This window comes from Lobosporangium transversale (assembly GCF_002105155.1).
Source record: "Lobosporangium transversale strain NRRL 3116 chromosome Unknown BCR41scaffold_5, whole genome shotgun sequence".
NCBI classification, from domain to species: Eukaryota; Fungi; Mortierellomycota; class Mortierellomycetes; order Mortierellales; family Mortierellaceae; genus Lobosporangium; species Lobosporangium transversale.
Genome location: NW_019028983.1, coordinates 656558 through 681447, shown reverse-complemented (window position 1 = coordinate 681447; position 24890 = coordinate 656558). Strand labels below are relative to the sequence as shown.

The 24890-nt window shown below is 43.2% G+C and overlaps 4 protein-coding genes across 4 annotated transcripts; 1 reads left to right on the top strand and 3 right to left on the bottom strand.

Annotated features, from left to right (window-relative positions):
* Window positions 1-66: 66 nt before the first annotated feature.
* On the bottom strand, window positions 67-1678 carry BCR41DRAFT_300661 (hypothetical protein; the record flags this gene model as incomplete). Its single annotated transcript, XM_022020581.1, has 3 exons — window positions 67-1028; window positions 1128-1392; window positions 1496-1678. 3 exons carry the CDS (start codon window positions 1676-1678, stop codon window positions 67-69), a joined length of 1410 nt encoding a protein of 469 aa, XP_021884798.1.
* A 2619-nt stretch (window positions 1679-4297) lies between these two features.
* On the bottom strand, window positions 4298-6497 carry BCR41DRAFT_347317 (hypothetical protein). Its single transcript, XM_022023072.1, has one exon. It carries the CDS (start codon window positions 6379-6381, stop codon window positions 4408-4410), a length of 1974 nt encoding a protein of 657 aa, XP_021884797.1. The 5' UTR covers window positions 6382-6497; the 3' UTR covers window positions 4298-4407.
* A 4304-nt stretch (window positions 6498-10801) lies between these two features.
* Window positions 10802-12296, bottom strand: BCR41DRAFT_347313 (armadillo-type protein). Its single transcript, XM_022023071.1, has 3 exons — window positions 11985-12296; window positions 11484-11775; window positions 10802-11391 (listed from the first exon to the last, which is right to left on the bottom strand). Exons 1-3 carry the CDS (start codon window positions 12151-12153, stop codon window positions 10923-10925), a joined length of 930 nt encoding a protein of 309 aa, XP_021884796.1. The 5' UTR covers window positions 12154-12296; the 3' UTR covers window positions 10802-10922.
* Window positions 12297-20208: 7912 nt separating this feature from the next.
* Window positions 20209-24749, top strand: BCR41DRAFT_347308 (hypothetical protein). Its single transcript, XM_022023070.1, has 3 exons — window positions 20209-21266; window positions 22726-23482; window positions 23599-24749. The coding sequence occupies exons 1-3, from the start codon at window positions 20538-20540 to the stop codon at window positions 24627-24629; spliced, it is 2517 nt and encodes an 838-aa protein (XP_021884795.1). The 5' UTR covers window positions 20209-20537; the 3' UTR covers window positions 24630-24749.
* The last annotated feature ends 141 nt before the right edge of the window (window positions 24750-24890 follow it).

The window sequence follows — 24890 nt, the reverse complement described above, 5'->3', positions numbered from 1 at the left end:
TTTAAGGTGCAGAGAACAGAGAATAAGTAAAAGAATGGGAGTAAAAAAAAAGTTTCGATATTTTTTTTAGCGTGTGTATCGAACAGGCTTGTAAGCACTCTCTCTCCGGGGCCGTCCTGTATCCTCTGCTGGAACTATTCTTTTAAGGGGTGATGATGCTCTAGACCGTGATCCTGCAGCCTTCGTACTTTTCTTTCCATCCAAATCTTCATCAGGCTGAACTGTCATCTCCTGTCCTTGAGACCCTGTAGCAACGCCCGGAATGGTAAGAGCAGGAGCAGGAGCAGGAGCAGTGACAGAAGCGGAAGCAGGGGTAGAGGCAGAGGCAGTAGTAGAAATAGAAGATGGAGAAGGAGAAAGACAAGCTGAGCCTCGGTCGATCACCTCCTTGCCAAAGTATACAAGCAGCTCCTCGCCTGCTTTCACATCGCGATTTGTCATACAAATCACTTGGTTCACCACACTGCCAGCGATAAACGACACATTGCCATCAGAATCATCGTTCATGAAATGGAATGGGCAGAACAGTCGTCCCCGAGGATCCCTGTAAGGCTGACCATGATCATCTGTCGCATCCAGAACTGTCCGCTGGTACATAAGTGAGTAATGTAATGCCTGGCCAACGCCATCTTTGAGAGAATCGAATTCATTCTCGGTCATCGGCACACCAAAATAAAACCCTAAAGGAGTCCCTGCAGGTACATCTATCTTTGCAAACAACCCATTGCCAGCATTGGGAATCATGGAGACGTTGACCTGAACAATATCTGCAAGATCAGTGGGTACTCCTTCTAGGTCAAGGTCTTCAAGGCGATAAATGGGCGACGCTCTTTCGAACGGCTCCTTTAGAGATAAACTTTTCTCAGTTGCGGCAGCCAAAGCTGCTGTGGGTGTTGGTGGACAAGACGTGGAACCATCATAGCTTCCCGCCGCCTTAATATCCAAACGGTGTATGTGCATTCTATCCGAGTCCTTACGATTGTCCTCTTGGTTTAGTGCCGTTGCTACTGTTAATCCATCTTCTTCACCTTCGGCCCTAACCTTCTTATTATTTCCAGAATCAAGCCCGTCTTCTTGTTCTTCTAAATCAGGGCCGCGTTTTTTAGATTCTGGAGAAGAGTATGCACGTTGTATCTCTGGTCGAGTCGTTCGGATAGACTCGTTTTCCAGTTGCGATTTCTTGATGCCTTCTTTGGGATTTCCAAAACAACGAGGCCAGTCATGTTTTATCAGTTGCTCCATCCAATTATTGTATGCCTTCAATGTCGACTCAAAGTCTACAGGTTGGTATGCGAGTCTGAAATGCGTACTTCTACTTCCCTCAGGTTTGAATGGTATAAAGTATTTGTCACCATTGTTGGTCAAACATGCAGATGCAGAGTTCATAGGAGTCTAATTTCATCCAAAATGGTAAAATATAAGGTTCATTAGTTTAAGCTCGTCTGATGTTTTTTTCTCCCTCTGATTATGTGAGAAGGTCGGGCATGAAACTTACTTTGCCTGTAAAAACACGTGGCAATCCCTTTTCTGCACTGAATTTCTTGTCCAACTCTACAGCAGCCATGATCAACTCTTGTCGTGCTGCTGTCTGATTCGGCATGGCTCGCAATGCCAGGTACATCATATATGGTTGTGTATGCCAACGTGGTTTCAAGAGAGATCGTTGAGATGTTGTCATCGTTGGTTTGGCTGATGAGCTAGATCGTGTGATCGGTGCTATTGATGATGACGATGGCATCAACGACAATGACAATGATTCAGTTGTTTGTCCATCTGTCCCAGATGCATTTACTCCCTTAGTGGGTGAAGCAGTTGCAGGACTAGAGGCAGCATTGAATGGAGAGTCCCGTATCAGATCCGCTCCAGGCGAGACTGGTGGAGAGAATGGTGGCGTTGCTGTGCTAGAGACTGTCGTAGTGGTGACAGTGGCATTGTTATGCGAAGTGGGTACTCGGCGGAATCGAGTCGTTGTATCAGCACGAGGTTGGACCGAGACAAAGTTCTGTGTTAACAGCTGAAGCTGGGCTTGAAACGAGGATGGGGAAGAGGGAGAAGTCGCAGTCGAGGTCGAGGCCGAGGGTGGAAAGGGTGAAAAGAAGTAATCTCCATGAGTATCCCGAAGGCTATTCCTACCTCCTCGGCCACTACTAATGCTGTTGCTAGCTTGAAAATCACTATGGCTACGTTTAGGCATACGAGGGGCCTTAGCGAGCTTTGGAGCCTTATTCTGCTTCGGTGTCCGAGGAGTCTTTGCGCTTGTCGGTGTCCTTGGTGAGTCCTGGGAAGACTGATTGGCTTGCAAGACTGAAGCGGAGGTGGAGATAGATGGAAGCATGGGCAGTGATGGATGTGAAGACTGACGAGAAGAACGAGTCTTGCTCTGTGAGGACAGGGTCCCAGGTGTTGACCTCATATTCAAATGCACTACACCTTCTGACATGACCTCATCCTCGCCTTCATCGTCCTCCCCTTGAGCATTCTTTTTCATCTGCATTACTTCCGTTGTGTCATTCTCAATAGTGGCAGGACTATCGCCAAAGTTACTGCTAACAGAATCTACAGATTGTTCAGACGTCGCTACAGAGAAAACAAGATTTAAAGAACGGGTTCGAGCGTCTGGAATCAAAGTTGATGATCCACAATTAGGACCAACAGACCGATCTGTTATGGGAAGAGGATGATTATTTGAAGAGACAGATGAAGAAGGGCTCGGCTGTCTAGGCCCCATGACCATGTCCATATCCATGTCCACCGAGCGATGGAACAGCCTCGATTGCTGTTCAAGAGTGGGTAAGGGCGATGCAGACGAAGAAGATAGCACAGGTGCAGAGATAGTCTTTGTCATTGGATGGAGACAAGGACGGTCTGGTGGTGGGGAGAAGCGCCTTTGGTGGTGCGAATACGTCGCGTGAGCGGTATGAAAATTATGGTGGGCCGTTGTTTGAACATGACGTTCATTACTGCTATTGCTGCTGCTGCTGTCATGATGATCATCTGTCGATTCGGCTGTACCCATTCGTTTGTCAATGTCCGTTGCCATGACTGCTCGAACAGCTGCTGGGTCCATAAAAGCAGCAGCACTAAGCAGCAGCAATGTGTCTGCAGCCGCAGAATCTGTCGAACGCCGATGACCCAACCGTCCAAAATAATGCTCTCCGTTTGTCCTATAACTTCCACTGTTCTCTTGGTAGTGATGCGATTGTGGTGGACAGTGAGAACTCTGATACTGATAATGTTGGTGATGATAGGCCTCTGGGGAGCTTTGACGTTGGTACCGGTCGTGATGAGAAGGCGATGAAGGCGAATGAGATCGGGATTCAGAATGAGGATGCTGGTAGTAAGGATCTGAATGGCTAGAGTAGTACATCGCTTCAGAATCTTTCCTAACACGATCATTATACGAATGCCCGTGAACATAGGTATTATTATGGACAGAGCGGTCTTGCGACCAACGAGACTGGTGAGATCGTTCCATAGCGATGGGAGGAGTGTCAGAAGAGAACCGATAAGGAGAAGAGAGAGACGAAGCTGAAGAGACGAAAGAATGAGGAAGAGGTGGAGAGGAAGGCGAAAGGGATGACAAGGATAAAGAAGGAGGTGAAAGAGTAGGAGGTAACACCCTTGGTTGTACCGTGGGCATCCTCTGTACAATATAAATAGAGAAAAGCAAGGACGTCGATTAACGAATCAATCAAACGGAATGATATTTGAGAAAGGAAGAATGAAGCTGGTTTAATGAATCTAAGCATGAAGGACGCAAAAAAAAAAAAAAAAAAAAAAAAAAAAACATGCAAGTCTTTTTTTTGTCCCATTCAGCCACAGTCACCAAATTCAATTAATGCATCAAAGACTCAAATTGTAATTCCGCTGTAGTGTGAGAGACGATTAATTTAAAGACGGAGCCATCGCCGCAATTAATTACAATGTACAGATCACAACAAATCACAGGAAATAACTGACTCAAGCAACTATGACTCCGGTTATAATTTAGATGTACAAATCTAGCGACTACAATGGACGATGCAGCGTAATAGAGGCAGGCAGGAGAGTTAGAAGAATGAACCATTGCTTACTGACTACATCAATGATCGTGCATCCTCTCAATTCACACTCGTTTTCCTTTCACTCGATCTCACATGACTTTGCTCGCTTTGGCTGCAACCACCCTTCAGGTTTACTTTATAGTAGTTGTTGTTAAAAAATGGGTACAAAGAATTACGATTATTAAGTTATACTAAATACGTGTTTAGGTAATGTGTATATTATACTATTTCTTGTCTATCCAGATATCACCTCATCCTGGTCCTTGACGCCGCTAAAGTAGTAGGTGCTGACATTTTCATGGATAAAAATCGTTGCGTCAACTTGCAGCCAAAACATCTCTTTATTGCCTCTGATACTGGATCATCAACCGCGGACGTCGGCACCTTGTCCCCTTGCCTTCGCAGACCTTACTGGGATAGGAATAGCGGTTTTCTTTGCAGAAGTTACAATCTGTCTGATGGTTGGGACAGATGCGTCATCACGGGCTCTCATTGGTGCGACAGCCCCGGCTTTAGCTGCAGTAACAATTTCCTCGATTGTAGGCACTGGAGTGGTTGGAGCATTATCATCATTCTCCGTTGAAAAAAGTGACTTTGGGGGCGTCTCTTCTTCCTCTGAGATAGGCAGCATTTGAAGTTGACTATCGTCCACAACACTCTTGTCATCCTCATCCTGCTCTCCTTCGTCAGGCGAGACTTTTTTGCCCATGGTCATATCGATCGTATTATCCTTTCTAATGCTTCCGCCATGCTCAGTACCATCATTTTGTTCGCATGCAAGCTCTACAAGCGCAGTCGATGACTTGATCGGAACTAGATGTTCTTGTACGGATGCAGAGTGCTCAGGAACCACGCCAACAATACCTTCTGGACTGATTAGGTCTCCCATCATCTCGAATTTTTCGTCCATATCATCGTCCTCATCACCATCCTGCAGTGGAATCAAAATACCTGATCTCTTATCCACACCATTTTCGTTACCCCTTCTATTTTTTGTCATATCTGAAGCGCCGTGCACTATCTGCTTTTGCTCTAGTTCGGGCTTATTCTTAGCTTTTGGCTCTAATCCGGCATCAGGAGTGCTTACCTGATCACCAGAATGACTCACGGTTGTGATACCAGCAGCTTCAGCAGATGAGGCAGAAGCGATAGTTTGTGACAGCTGACTGCGCTTCTTATTGGTGGAATTCATCTGATGGAGATGGTACAGCGTGGGGTAGTGATGAACATGTGTTTGGTTAAAATAATCGAGTTCAAATGAAGCGCCCTTATTTCCTTCCTTGCCAGTAGTCTCCATTGGTTGCAATTGAGGACTATCCAGTCTACTTTGAACAGAACCCTGACGCTTTAATCCATTCATAGCTGCCGTGATTCGTGGACTAACAAACCCAGAAGGGCTTGGCATCGATCCAGGGGTGCCTATTGAGGGCTGTACTCCGGTTGTGGAGCCAGAGATACTGCTGTTCCTATTTGAGTTCCGTGAGCTGCTGCGGATTGAAAGTGCTGCGATGGACGTAGGCGTTGGTGGTGCCGCCGAAGAGCCAGGCGTCGCTACAGTGGTCTCCTGCCCATTCGCCCTATTAAATGTTGCGAGCGCCTCTTGTGTCAAGGATGCGACTAGACCGTAGCGGTTCTTTTTTTGTGAAGCATATCCATCGTTGCCGGTCTCCTCTGCCTTTTGATCGCGTTCATGGCTGTCAGGAAAAGACGCAGCATATTGTTGATGTAACTTGGGCGATGAAAGTTTATGACGTAATCTGCTCGCTAGTTGTTTATAGTGCTCCGGACGAGCGTCACCATCATCTGATGCGCCTATATTGGTTGCTCCTAGTTGCTGTGATAAGGATAAGGTTTGTCCTTGGTCATGACTTCGCCCTTGCTGCTGTCGTGAGGCTCTTATTCTTGCTGCATCCGCCAATGAGAACATGGGTAGCGAAGTCATATCAGGGTTAGGACTCAAGATTTCTTGCTCTAGGTGTTGTAGCAGTAGCCGTTGTTTCAACTCCTCAATGTCTACTTTCTGAGCATACGCAACATAAAGATTGTTATATGAGCGCACCTCTTTGACTGGAGAAGAAGGTAACGAGGAAGCTGTCCCGCTGCTGTTCAATGGCGATGCATGAGATGTCGTCTCCGAGGCAAGTAAGGCATCCTTGAGCAACTGAGTGATTAAATGGTACCATGCCTTGTGTGTGCACAGCCTTTGATCATATTGTGTAAGTTCTGATCCAAGCTTCCCATCAGTATTCGCGCTCTCTATAAGCCGCTGCATCTCTTGTTGACATTGACGATGATACTGATCTATTACTAATCCTGAAAGCGCTGCATCCACTATCATAGGTTCTAGCCCCTGCAAGAATGATGTGAATGTTTGTTGCCAGAGCTCTCCGACTTGCCCGCCCCATGGCCCAAAAGGCAAAGATATTTTGGAGACTGTGAGGTTCTCAAGCCCAGAGGAATTCATAGGCGTAGTAAACGAGCTTCTACTCTTGCGCTGGTTAGGCGACGATGATGAAAGAGATGATGGATGACTACCAATATTGCCATTGAGTTGAGCCGCCTCGATGGTGGAATCACAAAATTCTCTCAAGAATCTTGGCAGGTTCCTGACCAGAGCTGGGTCCATGTTACTATGAATCAAACCCGTCTTGATCTATTGGACAAAGCTGTGTTAACAATAATCATCATAGCAATGTATATAAGGCATAAAGGGAATCAACCTTGATATCATACCCATTCGTTAACGCTTGCTCCGGTTTCAGTAGGGCTCATTATGCAAGGATCCAGATCCACAAACTCTATCCATCCACCTTTCTTGGTCACCCGGATCAGTTCATTAAGGAGATCTGGGAAATAGTTCAAACGATAGCCCCAAAGCACTAAGCTTACATGACAATAATCGAACATATTATCCGGGAATGGCAAGCCCATCAGGATATCACCTTTATGAAAGGAGCAATTGCTTGGTATCGAGTGTGGCATGGTTGGTGCTGCAGTTAATGTAGGACTGGTGGGATCCGTACCTAGACCAATACCTAACCCTACATGAGCTCCTGAGAATGTACCAGAGGAGCTATTGCTCTGAAGGCTACTGTGTAACTCTGATTTTTTGGTACGATTACAATTGGGTGATGTTGGAGACGAGGCAGCCCCTCGAGGACGTCGACGGCGAATCGGAACATTCAAGTCGATGCCATGTATTTCCGTCAGCGGGAACTCGAGAGCCATATCCTTCATCCATAGACCTGGCCCACAGCCGACTAGAAAGGTGATAAGAGTGGGAAAAAAAAAAAAAAAAATGACGAGATTAGCCATGCGCGTCATCTGGACTATGAGAATAAACATAATTCCGTCATTAACTTTAATCAAATATAGCACAAACAATAGTTTGGTCTAGCGTATTCTTAAACAAACAAAAATCCCTACCATCAAGAACAGAACCAAGCTTCTGCTTATCGATCGGAGCATGATAGTTGCCTCTGAAAAAGCACTTCAACAAAGCATGTTGCTGCGCTTGCTGCTTTAATAGCTGCTGTGCTTGCTCTTCGAGATTTAATTTCCCAATTAAGGGTGGTTGACTAGCTGACACATCAAATTCCGGTACAGTTGGAGAGTGAAATAGCATCATAATAGAATCACGTTTGATAGCATCCTGCACACTCAAGTCTTCGGCTTGGCCCTCCATCCACTGATAATTGGCTGTACTGACCGAGACCATGGATTCACGGGCGGAAGAAGGATTCGTCCCGGTCTTATAACTACTAGACAAGTCATTCTTAATCAGAGAATCTGGAGCCAGATCATGATCACTTGCTGCATATAGCGACTCTGGCTGAGAACGTCGCTGTGGCTGTTGTTGTTGTAGTTGGGCGCCCGAGAACTGGCTGTCATAATTACCCTTTAATGTGTTGGCACCAACAAGATTCGGGCTTTTACCAGCAGTGTTGATCACTGAGCCCAACAATGATAACTCTGATGCATTCTTGCTTGGCACTAGACTGTCATCTTCACCACCACCTTTCAATATCCCGTCACGACCTTTGTACTTTGACCCAGGCAATGAAATAAGCGATGTATTCTCTGAATTCCCCTGATATTGTAATTGGTGACGCTGTCGGGCCGACTTTGAATCGGTATAGCTCTCTGGATGAACTACATTGTTTCTGCTGGAACGCTGCCTTCCTATGCTGAAACCCATCTGAGAAGTGTTAGAAAATGAAGATGAGGGACTGGATTCGGAGATGAGCTTGTCCCTCTTGTGTCCGCCAATACCTGCGCCAGAAGTGAGGGCAGAACCTGATTGAGTATTACTGCTGCTATTGTTATGGGATCCGACCACTCTTGACCCATTCTTGTTCTCTTCCACTGTGGTTGCATTACGTAAACTCTCTTTCAACAAACTTTGTGGCTCATGCGCAGGCAATGATGGCATAGATTCAGGTGGGAAAGGAAATGACCAAGAGTCAGCTCTTGAGGGACTAAAAGGAAGCTCTATCTGTGGTGGGAATGAAAAAGATGATTGCTTTGACTGCTGTTGTTGTTGCTGAGCTTCGATCGGCAATAAGGGTACAGGCGCTTTATATGCTCCGGAGGTAGCCCGAGGTGGTTCATCATAAAACTGATCGAAATTATGGATCATTGTAGGTTGAGGTTGAGGTTGATCCGTACTGATTGGTGCACTGATATAAATAATATGTTGAGACTGTTGGCCTTCATTTTCACGCTGATACTGTCCACTCTTACGACCACGAAGCAATGAGAACGATGGACGGCCGTGCGATGCACTTGTTCGAGGTTGACTCATATTATTGCTTTGTTGGAGAGCACTATTATCGCTATTTCGTGCGCTTTTAGTATGGGATGAGCCTTTGGTCTTATCCAAGCCAAAATCATGGCTTGGATAGTAGACCCGGTTATTGTCTTCCGCAGCATGATGTGAGCTCCATTGTGATGGATCTGGCGCAAGGGATGTATCGGAATTAGCCCGAGATCTAAAAGGGATGACTCTTGAACTGGATTTTTTGAAAGAAGCGCTGGTGGATGAAGTCGAGTACCGGTTTTTCTTTGATTTTGAATGTGAAGGGCCCATGATAAAGAAGAGGGTACAACCAAAGGCACAGGTTCAAAGCGGATATTAAAAATGTATGTTTGTGCTTTTCTGTGAAGATGGGGGTGAGAATAAACGTTAAGGGAAAGATTGCTATTACTGTCGTTGATGATGTAAAATACGGTTGCAAGCTTACAGGGGGAAAAAAGGGGGTAAAGAAGCCTGAAAAGAAAAGAGAGAAAGAAATGGAAATGAGTTTAGAAACAAGAACGAAGAACGAGTGAATTTAAAAGGTCTGTTGGTCTTGCATATTTGTCAACACGAACGAAATATGACTTCATTTTTTTTTTTCTCTCTTCATTCGACATCGACAGTTGGTAAATCTTGACTCCTGCAATCCTGCAACTATGGTTGATCACATAATCTTTCTTGCTGGACGAGGGAGGCAGGTACCGACGCTTAACATGCCCTCTCTTCAAAAAGCGTAAACATCTCTCTCTTCTACTTGCCCTTTTACACCCCTATTCACCTTGAGAGTCAAGTTCCCACTTTTCATTCCACTTTTTTTTTTCTTTTTTTTTTTTTGGCGGGAAAATTAAAAAAATCTTTTGTTATTCAGCCACAGCAAGATACGCAGCCAATCAGGCTTCATATCCGGATGGGAAAACCGTCTTTCTCATGAACACATGAATATCAATTTTACAAAAGGCAATGTAGTCGCTTTTTAAGGTCAAAGTTCTTGCTAAAGTCAAACAGCCATTCCATCCATCCGGAATTCCCCTCGATCACCAAATCGTATTAGTAGGTAACATTACTCCTGTGGTAACTGTAGAACAGCAATTCCTTTTTTTTAAAAAAAATATACCGAGTCTTACTGGTAAGCTTGAGAATTACCCGTTGCCGTCTTTATCGGTGAAGCACGCAGATAAGATCCTAACGTCCAACTGGAGCTAAGAAAAAAAAGGTACATTTGATTGTTGATTATATTAATTTGTACCAGCTTGACAAGAGTCTTATGTCTAGCAGACCCGCTGTGACAGAGGCCCTGTGAAACACCAGTGGTAATGTAGTCATTGACTGGGTTCACACGGGGTGAACATCATTGGTGGATGCAACCAATTGTTGTTAGTCTGTGCGTGCGAATGTGAGGAGCATCAACTGGAGCTACGACAAAGGGTGTGAGGCACTCAGACGTTTCTTACTGTGGCTGGTAGTACTGTGAATGGACAATGGTGTTCAGTAGCTGTAAATAACGAACAGCTATGAGTGTTGGTCAAAGACACGTTGGTGTAAGCAAGAAATACAGAATATAGAAAATAAAGATTTCTGTTAGTGTTGTTGACTTTTGCATTTATCCTTTGAACACTATCACAGCAGGGAGGGAGGCAACTCATAATGTGCTCAAACGTTCTCTTCATAACACTCAAGATCACTGTGGTACTGATAAACTTAAACGGAGGCATTAAAATTCATACAGAGGATATGCTGTTTTATTTTCTACTAATCAAATGCCAGTTCGTCACCCTCTTTTTTTTTAATGTCATAAACTTCATCAGATTCGTACACTAACTGAGTTCTTCCTCCCGCTGAAGGCTATTCCTCTGGACTGAGTCAATAATGATGTCCTTCCCCAGACTCTGCTATGCACAATATACACACATGCAGCCCACACGGCTTCTTGAACGAACTTATTCAAATTTTCTTTTGATGATATGCCTATATTTTATTATGTCTATCGTACAAACACAGTCATTTGTCATAAACTGATCCCCACCGCTAAAACAGCGTGGATACCCTGACTGCAATACCCTACTTTCATCCTTTTCTTTTATCTATTTGCTAAGACCATCGGCGTATTGGAGCTCAGCACTGTTCTCATATTCGTACATATCCAAAGCAACAACGCAGCTCTCACGAACAACACGTTCCTTGTCGTCACGGAACTTTTCCAAGATAGGGTAAACCTCAGGAGTAGCAATTGAACCAAGAGCCTCAGCAGCCTCATGACGAACCATATTAGCCTCATCCAACTTGGAAAGAACCTTGACCAATGAGGGTACAGCAGCAGGATGCTGCATCTGACCAAAAACATATGCAATCTCATGTCTAAACAGGGCAGAGGGGTCGTCAAAGCCTTCCGCCAATGCCAGCACAGACTCTGTAGTGCACTGATTACGAAGCGCAAACATCGCACGGTAGCGCTCAAAGAGGGGGAGTTTCTGATCCAGATAAATAGTCCTGAGCTGCTCAGTAGACTCTTCGTCAGCAGTTGGTGGTGCAGGATCGATTGACGAATAAGCACTATTATCAAGGCGCTTAGTTTAGCATAGTTGTTTCCTTATCCTTAATTGTACCTCCAATCCATGTTCAATCACCACAAACACTTTTTTTACCTTTCGGGAAGAGCCTCCTTTTCTTTGCGGTGGTCGTACTTGATCTTCTCAATAGCCAACTCGCAGGTCTGGGATACAATATCAGACCCATCCTTCAGATACTCCTCAAGAATAGGGAGAGACTCCAAATGACCAATAGCGCCCAGAGCTTCAGCGGCCTCATGACGAACCATAGGATCCTCATCCATCGTACCGAGGACTCTCTTCAGCACACCATGAGCGTGGGGATTCTTCATCTGGCCAAGAACATAAGCGAGCTCATGCTTAAGTAAAGCAGAGTCGTCCGCAAAGGCTATACGTAGATAAACATAGGAACAATAATGAATGTCAGTGACAAATTTGAAACATCCTCCACTATTTGAGTTACTTTTTTTCTTATTTTTTTTTTTTTTAGGCAGATCAGGATCAATGCAAGTTTAACAAAAAGTTGAATTATAATGTCATGCTATAACTGAAATGAATGTAACTTTTTCCCTTGAAATCACACAAAGAATCATGTACCTCGTCCGATGATGTCCACACTGACATTGTCAGCAAGAGCTTTGAGTGTGAAGAGTGCACGGAAGCGCTCATGTAAAGGGACCTTGCCAGAAAGGTTGCAGAGGTCATGCTCAAGTTTCTTGTAAGTTTCCTCACTGGGTGTTGTGATTTTAACGTCCTCAAATGCCATGGTCGGTAGTGAAGTAGGAGGAACAGTAAAGGACTGAAACAAAGCAGGAGGGCGAAGAGAGCGCGAGATAAAACAGACTGGTGCAAAAGGCACACAGAGAAGAATGAAGAGAGGAAAAGAGGAGGAATCCAGTCAGGATGCAGCGCAGCTTGAAGTTTTGAGACTTCTGAACTTTTTCGCCCAGGTAAAGCTTTTTTGTGGCTTTTTTTTCTAAACAACACACAGACAGGTACAAAAAAAATTCTTCAGATCGTGTCCAATTTTGTGCACAAGGAGAATGGTGGCGCCCTTTCCTTATCAGATCAAATATACTTTTTTGCAGGAACCTCCTCCTCATTTTGTTTTTCATAGTCCGCTAGTCAAGAAGAACGCTTACAATTAAATCGAGAATCGATAGGACAAATCTGCGTGTAAACCAAATAAACAAAACATTTCATCAGATGAAAAAGTGGTGAAGTAGGCATTCCACTTTTGCAGTTAACTATATCATTGCCTTGCCTCTTAAATAAACTAATGCCCGCAGCAGTTATTTTTCTCTCCTATTTACACTAGATTTTTGACTTCTGAATAATAAACGACCAAGACAAAATTGACCGGTATACTATATCCCTTAATAGAAATAGAACGTGTGATGCATCACTTACAAGTATCAGATAACGCGTTTGATTACTGCTCTCTTAGCAGGAAGTCGTACAATTTAGTTCATTACTCATTGCTAATGGCCCACATAACGCTGTCCAATAGACCGTCTAACGACATACTCCGCCTATGAATATTAGCAACGGCCTAAAGTATATAATATTTCATAACGTTATACCGGACACAAAATTCAACATTTTTTAGTGCCATATATTGACATATAGTATATACATAATGTTTTCTGCTCTCATGAATAACATTGCAAATCTATTATCTCCACCGGCTATACCAGAAAGTTAAATACACTGTTTATTTTTCAGTTGAAGCCAGTAACTATAATGGTTCTACTGCCGATAGCTCAAGTATAGAGACATTTAATATCGCATTCTACATCATTCCAGAAGGTCTCGATCGTTTTAAAGCAAGACTGGATGACTCCTTGTAAAAGTGCAAATGTTTTGTTGGAAATTGTTGTACGGAAATAACGAGCGCAGTTTTATTGGAGAGAGGGTCTCCTGGAAATAAAGAAATATATAATGATGCGCTTGTCCACTAATAGCTTCATTCCTAACAAAGAATGCCCCAGTTATTCATTCTCTAGAGTAGTCAGCCTTCTCTAGGTGCACCTTAACATTCAGCTATACCTGAGCTAGTTGTATACCCTCGAGCCCATCTTGTACAATAATAGCATGAGATATTAAACCTACTAAGAACTCGGCATGTCTGGCAACAGAGTCAAGCACTTCGATTTTAAATAACAAACCCCAGAGTTTTAATAATTCTACCAGAGTTAGGTAGCCTTCGCCTTAGCAAACTCCAGCAGCAATAAGGGCCCTACGCCAACTGAGCTAAAGTTCTTCTGCATTATGGAAGGAGAATCCACACACTTTTCAGTAGATACCGTTTCCAGTAAATTATTGGCGATCTCAAGAAGGCCATCAAGGTAGAGAAGAGGCCAGACTTTGACAAACATGCCGTAGAAAGCCTCATACCCTGGGAAGTCCCCATCCTTGACGAAGGCAAAGCCTTCGCTAAATCAGAGGTGAGGTTAAAGCAGGAGATGAAGCAACTCAAACCATCGTTTAAGGTCTCGGATGTGAGCGCGTTTGGCTCTGCAGAGCTGCTAGAGGAATTCATCTACGCCTTTGTTGGGATACCAGAGAAAGGCATGTCTTTGGTCCTTGATGAGCAGATGGTTTCGATTTTGAGTCTCGAAACTGCTTTCTAAATATTATATATTTATTACTTTTTTTTTTTTTGTATTTCTTACGAGTGATTTCAAAAAGGAGTTATGATGCAGCAGATAAATCCAAGTATTTTATTTGCCGCCCCATTACAATCTCGGACCAATATATTTCCAAATGTTACTTTCGAGCTTCGAAGCATTTCTGACCACTGACCTCTTTGCTTTTATACTACCATCCTTAATAGGGGATATCTCCAAAAAGATCAGGATAAGACAAAGCACGATAGAGATGGCGGTCAAGGCAGCAGGACTCACAGAAAAGACCGAAATAGAAGGCGGGCCAGGTCTTTCTCGCCTTATCAATAAAGATCTGGCCTCGGTGCTTGAATGTATTGGCAAAACATGCTTGCAAATGATCCCTATATTGTAGTATCTTTAACTACCACTGCCCTCCGAAATTGATCATCTCGGGATATGAGCTTGATCACCTGCCCCAAGGCAAAGCACTTCCTGTGGTCAAGGTGAGGGGCCTATAGGTCAGGCAGGCTTACAAGTATCTCTATGATAAGATCCTCACGCACATTAACCATCCAAATGGTCGCCGTGACAGGCTTAGCATAGATCAAGTTGTTGTCCTAGGAACTGAAGATATTGGCAAATCAGCCTCCCCTATATATTTTATTGCTTGAACACTTGCCACAAGCAATGATGACAACCCACCGATTGTTATTTCCAGAGAAAAGAAGACAGTAGGTGCTACGCATTTGGAGGATTGCCTACTATGTGCTATGAGAATATCGCCAGTTTTAGCCCTTTCCTTGATCCCCTCGCTATATTGTTCCTGATTGACAGCTCCAAAACCAATACTTCCAATAGGTAGAGCCGTTAAAAATTTACTATTCCAGGAGCCCCGCGTATGCCAGCTACAAGGGAATTGAGATAGAGCTGGCATTTCGCTATTACATGGCTCCATGGACGCTGGAGGAACTGGAATTGTGCCGAGAGAAGGTTGGGTCCTTCAAAGAAACGATTTCTAAAGCCGCTTTAAAAGAATTCTATGAGAAAGTAGATAATGTGTCACTATTTGTTCTTTGGAGACCGACGGTAGTACTGAGACCCTTGATCAATACTATACCAAGAGTGTATAGGGATTTGTCGAACATACTCTTTCTACCATAGACTATTCCTAGAAGTTAATGAAATACTTTGGACAAGATTAGCGTTTTTTAGTAGTGGTCGTCTTCTCCACCGGTGGCCAACGGAGGATCTTCGAAAGTTTCATTTGGAATGGGCCTCTAAGCATATTGCAGAAGAAGCTGCCAAAGTAACCAAATTTAGAAGAGATGAAACTTTCCGAGAAACATTGTACAGTCACCTAAAATAAAGTTTGGATTTTCTTGATTTTTTTTTGAACAACCTGGACAAACAGCTCATATGCAACATACATAAAGACTTCATCAATACACATGAAATTTTACATGCTCACTAAAGAGGTCAATACTGTTATTTATTGGGGTTTTGAAGACGGCATTGTTAGAGTAGCAAAAGTGTCATGTAGGTTCAATAGTGAGTGTTCCTACCATCGACCTCATTCACTTCTTCCAGCCTTTCGGGCATGGTAGCGACAAGGCTGGCCAGCCTCTCTTGCGGTAAATTATTCCACTCTTCGATAAGAGCCCGTGTGAGAGTGGGAAGATCTCTTGGCCCTTTAGCGCGCCTATCGAGTGCATCCGCAAGAAGTGACCATACATGTTCAATAGGGTTCAAATCTGGGGAGCATGAAGGCCAGTCTGGAATCCTCGGGATGCTGTTTTTTTCGCGCCATTCTTTTGCAATCTTACAAGTATGAACTGGAGCATTATCCTCCATAAGGATGCCATCCTCTATCTCAGCCATAAATCTGGCTAGCTCGCCTTGATATACATCTTCCACGAAACACTGTCCATCTTTACGACCTCTTTCAAATACAACCAACCGAGACTTTCTGGTTGCTGTGAACGCCCCCCAGACCATCAGAGTTGTTCTACCACTTTTGAAAGTGGGTGCGAGGCAATCGTGATCGTACTTCTCCTCTACTTTACGCCAAACTCTTATTTGACGAAAATGCTCACCAACTTCAAATGATGATTCGTCAGTCCAAACTACCCGATTCCAGCCTTCCATGGACCAACTCATATATTTTTTGACGAACTGCAGCCTCCTCTTTATATATCCTTCTTTTAAGAATGGTTTTTTTACTGCAATCTGGCTGAAAATACCCGGTGAATGCAATGCCTTCGCAACTGTCCTCTCGCAAACTTTGTTCGGCAATTGGTTAGTGATATCATTAAGAGTACACCTTCTATTCTGCTTAGTATGGCGAACGATGCTCCTGAGGTCCCGTTCACTTAGTACTTTGGGCCGTCCTGGGATCGGAGCGCAAGCGGTGGTACCTCTTTCTTGGTACACCCTGATAATATTAATAACAGAGGTTCGGGGTACACCGCGTTGCAATGCGATTTCCGCAGCCTTCATGCCCGCGAGGTACATTCCAACGATGATACCTTTATTCTCAATGTCTAAGTGTCTCGCCATGGTGGTTTACTCAAGCTGTTTGTATGTGAAAAACAGGAAGGAAAGAGATTGAAGGAAACGCTTCCCTACGTAACTATTTCAATATTTTATTTTTTTGTCTAATCTTTGTTTCAAGTGACTGTACAGACTCGCCAATAATATAATGTTTGAGCCTTATGTACGGCAATATTACATCAATGCTGTTGCACGCTTCGAGCAAGGAGTCTAGAAGATGGTTCCGAGATTACCACTAGTATCCCAACCAATCCTCCACTTAATGATCTCGACAGCGTAGACAGAGTAGGTTCAATAACACTCTGTTTACCAAAGTATACTACTGCTAGCGTGGATATGCTGTTGGCTCTCAGCTGGCTGTTCCTGATTACTGCCTCTGAGCAAATCCTACCAGAAGTGAACCCGCCAGGGGCCTTGTTGAAAAGCTCGTAAAGAATGGGTGGACTCAGTCCCAAAAAGAGGCTCGGTTGCTCTTTATTGTTCTATGTGCGACCTACAAGGTATTCACGAAGCAAGCCTACATGAAAGGGGATGTTGTAGGTACAGATGTCCTATGAAACTTGAACGATGCCAAACAATTTGTTTTGGGATTTATCGGAGAGCAACAGCAGGGAAGTCTCCTGAGGAAACGACAGGCAACGCGAATTGAGACCGTTAGGCGCGATCCATTTCACGGCCACAGCTGAATAGGAAGCCATTTTCATCACGTTCATCCAGACTAATGAGCAAATTGAGCATATCGTCAACAAAATAAGAGGCCTTACGCATATGCGCAATGGTGTTGGGTGAAATTTATCATTAAGAGACAAGAAATGATGTATGCCTATCTAGTAAATGTAGTGGTCATCACGCCTCTTTTGTACAAAGGTATCCCTCAGCTCTCCTGTTTCTTACCTCAGCTCACGCTTTGCTATTTCAGAAACTATTTTCCTCATCAATCAGACAAGTCTCTTTTATCGTTTCGATAGTTGATAACTTCATCTATATTTGATATCTGAACTTTATGCTGCTGGGACCTAACGCAGGTGGGTACCACCAATAGACAGTGTCTGTAGCAATGCCACCTATTATTTCTAAGATACACATGTTCTCTTCTACCTTTTTATGATTGCCATCTATGCGCTTGTGCCTCTAGACGGTCAATGATGATCCCAGTTGCACCAGATTATGCACCACACTCTTGTAGTAGAAAACAGGACACTCAGTTTACAATTAAGGTTTGACTCGTGATCAAGCATGGGCCATTTGAACGAAAACTTTTTTTTTATTTTTCCTCCTTCTCCTTTCGAGGTTGGAATGGCCGATCGGCTACAAGTGCAAAGCAATAAGCGTTTCATGACATTGTGAGCTGCACGACTTATGTCATTTTAGGTGGTACGATGATTATCCTCGCCACTCTCTGAGCATTCTCCTTCCCCTCAAGAGTGTCACCAGAAAATAAATGCTCAAAAGCCTGCATCTTTATTGTTAGTTGATTGCCCAGTCTACAGGAATGTAGAAAAAATAACAAGAGCGGAAAATTTTTCAGATGAGGGAGTGAATGGGAAGCAGCAGTATTCCATTCAGCACACGCTGTATATATTTGTTTGGTAAGGTGGGTGTTAAACTCTTTATTTATTTTGATGCGACCTTGCCGTTATCTGCAATTTGTATTCTACAGGTCCGGGTACGATATGAAGAATAAAACTCATTCCTTTATTAATACATTCTCGCGCAAGGTTCTCCCGTATGAAGGCGGGATGCCAAAAAAAAAGGCAGTATGTCCATCTAATTACTACAATTAAATTCATATACAGGACGGGAAAAAAAAAAAAAAAAAAAAAAAAAAGACCATGAGGCAAAGAGTAGGAGTGTTACAGAATCTATCTTTCTGTTCCCAACTTGACGAACGCGTAGCTTTATTACTTTTTATTGTCATATATACGTGTGCAAATATAAACACACGATTGCAATAAAGAGGAAATTTCTTTGAGGAAAAGGGAAAAGCTCGCAAATAAACAATATGACAAATAATAGCGCCAAAGCTGCTTACGTTGATTGGGAAGGGTGAAAAGTAGAAGAGGACGAGGGCTCAAAAGGACCAGCTTTTATTTTTATTTATTTATATATTTGTCTACTACAAGTGCCCTATATTATATATATAATATATATATATTCTTTTCGCTGAGGTTTGTAAAGAATCATGATAGTGATTCGAGAAACAAGAAGGCTGCAGAGAACTTGAAATCCAATGTTCTAAAGGTCTCAAATTGTTAGTTCCATGATGGGAGTGAGCATCCGTTCGCGAGACAGGCCCACAGCAGTTGTTTCGTTAGTCTCAGATGCTGACATGAAAAGAGAAAGCCTGACAGTCTAACAATGTATATGGAAGGGAAAGAAAGTTGGCAAGAAGAAATACGTGCTCTGGAAGATATATATTTGTTTATGTTTGCTTTTGTTTGTTGGTAGATGGCTCACCAGATGCTGATGGGAGGGTATGTTGAACTAGGGGTTTTCAAAGAAAGTAAGAGATGATGTTTACCTGCATGCCTCTGAGGATCGTGCTCATAGGAGAACATGCGGACAAAAAAATAAGAGGACTTTTTGTGTTCACAATCCGACAATGAACAATGGAGGTTGCGTAGCAAACAGGGATTCCAATTATTTTATCAAACACAAAAAGTCCTTCAAAGTCTGTTCTCACTGCCTCATATCACTGCCTCCATTTGAATTCAACAGTGTTGCCTGCCCCCCTTTTTTTTTTTTTTTTTTTTTTTTTTGCCGCCACTCTTGTTTTTCGTTGTCATTAAAAAAAAAAAATTTCTCTTCGGATGTTTATATTGTTAGCGTTTATGTTGCGCCAACTATAACTTGAATGCCAATCGTATTGAGTACGGATAAAATACTCTGACCAAAAAAGAAAATCGATTGTGTCCACTTTTTTTCCTCCTTCACCACTGTCTAATTGATTTTTTTTCAAAAAAAAAAAAAAAAAAAAAAAAAACGATTCAGATGATTTGAACTAAGGAAGGTGCTGGTATTCCGAAGACTTGGGTGGACTGAAATCGGCTTTAAGGAAAAAAAAAAAAAAAAAAGAAGTGGAATGGTCTCAAGTGAAAGAGGAGAGGGATGAAGAGGGGTTGGATTGTAATTGTGTCGAGCCTACAAAGAGACCAACTGCTGACTCTTTTTGTTTGTTTGTTTATTGTGGTTGCAACAGTGTTATCCTGTTGTGGGTCGCGGTACAAACATTTAACACGCATTCAAAACATGCGGTGATCACCGGCCACTGAGTTAGATTCAAATTTGTCGAGCACTGGCGAATGGTAATCAATCGGTCTGGCAAGACAAGCCAAGAAAAAGGGAGAAGGAAAAAAAAGAGAATGAAGCCATTCAAATTTTTATTTTTTGTCGGATGGCAGAGGCGACTTTTGCGGGAAGAAGAAAGGGGGAACGAGCGCTCTCGACCAAAGTGGTCTTTTTCCTGTTTTCTTACTCTTAACTACATGGTCCATTCAATAGAACGTGGATGCAATCACTGTATTCAAAATCTTATTTTGAACTCACACACATACCCATTGAATTTTATTTGAGAGGGAAGGCACTCTGTACTCACACACATGCGCACACCCACCATATTCAACCACCAAATCAGGCACGTCTCTTCTGCACTTATTCTTTCCTTTCCTTTCCTTTCCTTTCCTTTCCTTTCCTTTCCTTTCCTTTCCTTTTTTCTTTCTTTTCTTTCTTTATTCACACATCTTCACTCTAGGACAATTCCCTATATCCATCCACAACTCGCCATACATCTTTTATTCCTCTTTCTTAATCACATTCTCGCGCGTTTTTTTTTCTTCCTTGCACTCTATACCCTAGTACATCTTCATCAGCCTTACCACACACACGCACTTTTTGTACATTCAACCCTTACTTCCATTTACACAATATCTACTTTCTGTAACATTTAATCTCTCAGTTTCATACATAATACATAATACATAAAAAAAGTAAAATGTTTGGCGTTCAACCGAGTATGATGCCTACAACATATCAGCACGATAATACACCTAGCCACAGTAACAAAAGCGACTCTTACCGAGCCCGCAAAGATCCTTTAAAGCACTACAACAGCAATACCAGTATCAATAGTGCGAACTCTTACAGTAGCCACAACAGCACCACTATCAACAACGCACGATTCAACAGCAATCATGCCAACTACATCGCAAGTAACAATGGTCACAGCCATAATAAGAGTGATAGCATAGGCAGCACGGGGTCCATCCCTCTTGCCTTTATCCGCCCCACTTCTCCTACGATGCAACATGCTCAAAGCCGGCCCAGTATTGAACATGTTACTAAACAGGGAACCCTCACGGAGGAGCTCTACAACTATCAACATTACCAGCAACAGCTTCAGCAGCAACAATACCAGCTCAAACAGCAAACGCATGAGCAACAGCAACAAAACCAGTCTCTCCAATTTGAACTTCAATACCCAATGCCTGAGGTTGGAGAGTACCATCAGTGCCTACAGTGGCTGCAGCAGAAGAGCCGGCCTGTGCTTATGAGAGAGCTGATGCAGCTCAATAACGTACCAGTACCGATTACTGCAGCAAACTCAAAGCACCCGAGTCAAATTGGTGGTACTCAGGATGTGCAAATCGCCATGTGGAAGCAAGACCAAGTCCAGGTTATGCCTGTCGATCGATGGGGTAATCCAGAGGAAGTACTTGCAGAGGTAAGGAAGCCCTGTCATACACCACAAACGCCTATACAAACACAACCCTTGCTCTCTTTTATTCTATTTTATTTTTTTCTGCTGGCAATGAACCTCAAACTCTACCCGCCCCCTCGCTCAATGTGCTCAGTAAACAAAAAACAACAACATCCATTTACACACATATACCCTAATTTCCCTCCAATTTTTTTTTTACTTGGAGAGAACAGGGGACACAATAGTCGCAGCAGTAAACAATGAGAAAACAGAAGAGAGGATTGAAAGTGTGGATGTAAGATAGATAGTGATCAAAGGGAAGAAGTGGCGAGAATTGTTTTATTGATTCCTCTGATGCTTGGAAATGCAATTCAATATTCTCTATCGACAACTTACTCGCCTGATCATTATCCACCTAATCTATTTACATCTGCATATCTGCAGCTTGCCCATCTAATCATACTCAACGCAGCACAACACCCACACCACGCCACACACAACACAGCTCCCTACCCATCCCCTATTTTCTCCTCTTCTCCCTTTCATTACTATATTTTGTAACGTTGAGCAGTAAGCTGTATTATTTATAAAGCTTTCTTTGCGATGAACGTCATATTTGAGGACGCTTTTGTCACTGGACCAGTAGCATGGTACATTTCTTTCCCTGTCTTCTTGCTCTCTCTTGAGCTGTACCACTTGCGCTCCCAACACAGACGAGTGTTCTTTTCCCAAGTTTTTTTTTTTTTTTATTTTTATTTTATTGTTTACATGTCCTTGAACAAGAACATGAAGACTACATTCTGCTCTCTCAATCGAGTTCCCTGTCCATTCTCTGTCACCCCACTTGTGGCATTAAACATAAGAAAATTGGGAAAGGGCCTTTCATGAGAGATGGTTACACAATATTGTATCGCGATGTACAATAATCCCGCCCATTGCTCGTCATTTCCAATCCATTTCCGTTCCATTTGACTTTTTTTTTTTTTTTTTTTAACTTTTATTACTTGAATCCGCATCCGCATTTCACTGGCTTAGTCATTTAAATGACATTGTTTCCTCTCTTTACCCTCCTGATTTGCCATTACCCTTGTTGGTGCTTGCTCATTGGAGTTTGTCTCCAGACAATACTCTTTTTGTGCTTTGACTTCCAGATTTATTCAACACCCGGGAATGACGGAAAAGTTGCAAACAATGGGATCAGGGACAGCGTGCCCTTGCACAGTTTTGTGTAATAGTGCTCTGTGTTACTGGGTTACCTATCATTAAAAATATTGTCACGGAACCTTTGCCTTCCCAAATTTTGAGATTGGACATGCACTCTTTTTTTCCTTGCATTGCATTCTCTTGCATGAGTCTACTATCATACAGTCGCCAATTGAACCTACTGCACTCCTCGGAACCATCACCCGAAACACAATTCATATCAACAACATCTTACAATGGAATCATTTCTTTCTGCCTGTTTATCATTTGTTAATTTTAGATCCAAACACTTCACAATCTGCGTCGATGCAAACAAGTTATCCAGCTCTTTGGCTACCTTCCCAGTGCCAATCTCCCCTCGGGCCAATCTCCAGCTTTGCTCCTTCAACAACCCAGCAATGGCTCCTTGCGCCAATTCCTTGATAACAACTTTGACCTGATCCAATGGCCAGAGCGTTACAAACTCGGTTTGGACATTGCTCAGGGATTGCGTTACTTGACTCTTCATGGCATTCCATGCACCATGAACTCGGGCAACATCTTGGTCGATGCTGATGGTGTTGCAATCCTTACGGGATTCGGCTCCCCAGGCGGCATGATCACATCTGCGCCATGTCAGCTCACTGTCCAACCATCAGGTCCATCTTTGGTTGTATACATGGCTCCTGAGAGAATCATGGGTAAAGGCAGCTACAGACTTGAGTGGTCTGTCTATTCCTTGGGTATCTTGCTCTGGGAGCTATCTTCTGGCAGAATGCCATTTGAGGAAATCATCACCCGCGCTGAGTCTGGGCCTAGACTTGCCAAGAATATGGAGCAACTTTCTTCTGCGATTGTGAAGGGCTTGCGTGAGGAGAGTGTCCCTGGTACACCCGACATCTATGAGCAACTTTACAAGATGTGTTGGTCAGGTGATGCAGAGTCTAGGCCACCCCTGGATGTTGTCGAAGAGACGCTCCAGATGTTGGTGGCGGTTGAGCCTATTGATATGTTGATGCTTCCTGGGGAGGAAATGTGCATGCCGATTTCCACAGTTGGTAAGTCTTTGTTGGAATGTGGGAAAATGTAAAAAAAAAAAAAAAAAAAAAAAAAAGGCTTGTTATAATTGTGATATAGCATCTAATCTATTGTATTGGATTATATTATGCTATAGTATCTGAAAGTATTGATGGCGACAACATCAGCGCCCACTCGCCCACTCGCTCCAGCAGTGTACGGTCGATTTCGCCTGACCGTGTCAACACGGGCTCGATCTCCGGATCAACTATCCGTGGTCATGCCAAACCAAGTACTCTTCATGAAGCTATCAGTGTGTCAAACGCGGATATGACTGAGTGGTATATTCTTGCGGGCCATGATCTCAATGGCTACGCTATTGTTCCAACATTCTCGCTCGAGTGTGAAATCACACCCATCCAGACTTGCTTGGGACACTTCATGCCTCAATCATTGGCCATCTTCAAGGAGTTGATGGAACAAGATGTCGATGTCAAGCTATTGGCCAAGCGATCCCTTCAGAACTGTCTACATATCCTTTTGGACCGCTACATCCCTTTCAAGAACGATCGAGGATCATCTCATTTATTCACAGCTCTTGATATGCTTCTGAAGGCTGGGGTCGAAGTGAATGCCTTGGATGTTCAGGGGCATACGCCCTTGCATTTGTTGATGCGAAATCCGCGCATGTCGTCTGAGGATGTAGCAGAATGTCTAAAGCGTATGGTAGCTAAGGGAGCAGACACCTCGATTCCTTCACCCAAGGATGGAAATGTCCTTGCATTGGCTGCAAAGTATCTGCACCTTGAGGCAGCTCGATTCATTCTCTCAAACGACATTCTGGCCTCTGAACCCGAGTCGATCGACCGAGCGATTGAGGCATGTATGACCATGACAGGTCGTGCAACCGATACGTTTGTGAATCTTCGAAGCAAGACGCGAGAACTCTTGAAGATGTGGACGGGCACAGCAGGATTGCCTCGACGAGAGAAGCTGGTAGTCAAGGTGTTACAGAATGCAGGCCAGTTAGATCAATCAGGCATGAGGGTCAAGGAGGGTCGTGTTGTATCATTGGCCCCATCCCCACAGTTGGCTTGTGCCAACCGATTCTATGACAAGAATGTGAAGAAAAAGCGGGAGAGACTCTTGTCATCGTTAGGTGTTGTACCATTGGGTGTCTTCTCGTAACTTTTTGTATCAATTTATTTTTCATCATCATTGCATTTTCTTTTGTATTCGTTATCATTCATTTATTTTTTTTTAAAAAAAAAAAATACTTATTAGTGTAATAAATACTCAAAGTGGGAAAATAACCATAAGAACAAGCTTTGAAATGATTACAGATTATGTTTAAGCATTACTCTATTACAATACAATGGTATGAACGTAAGAAATGGCTTTTCTATTATTTTCCTTTTTTTTTTTTTTTTTTTTTTTTTTAAAGATCTT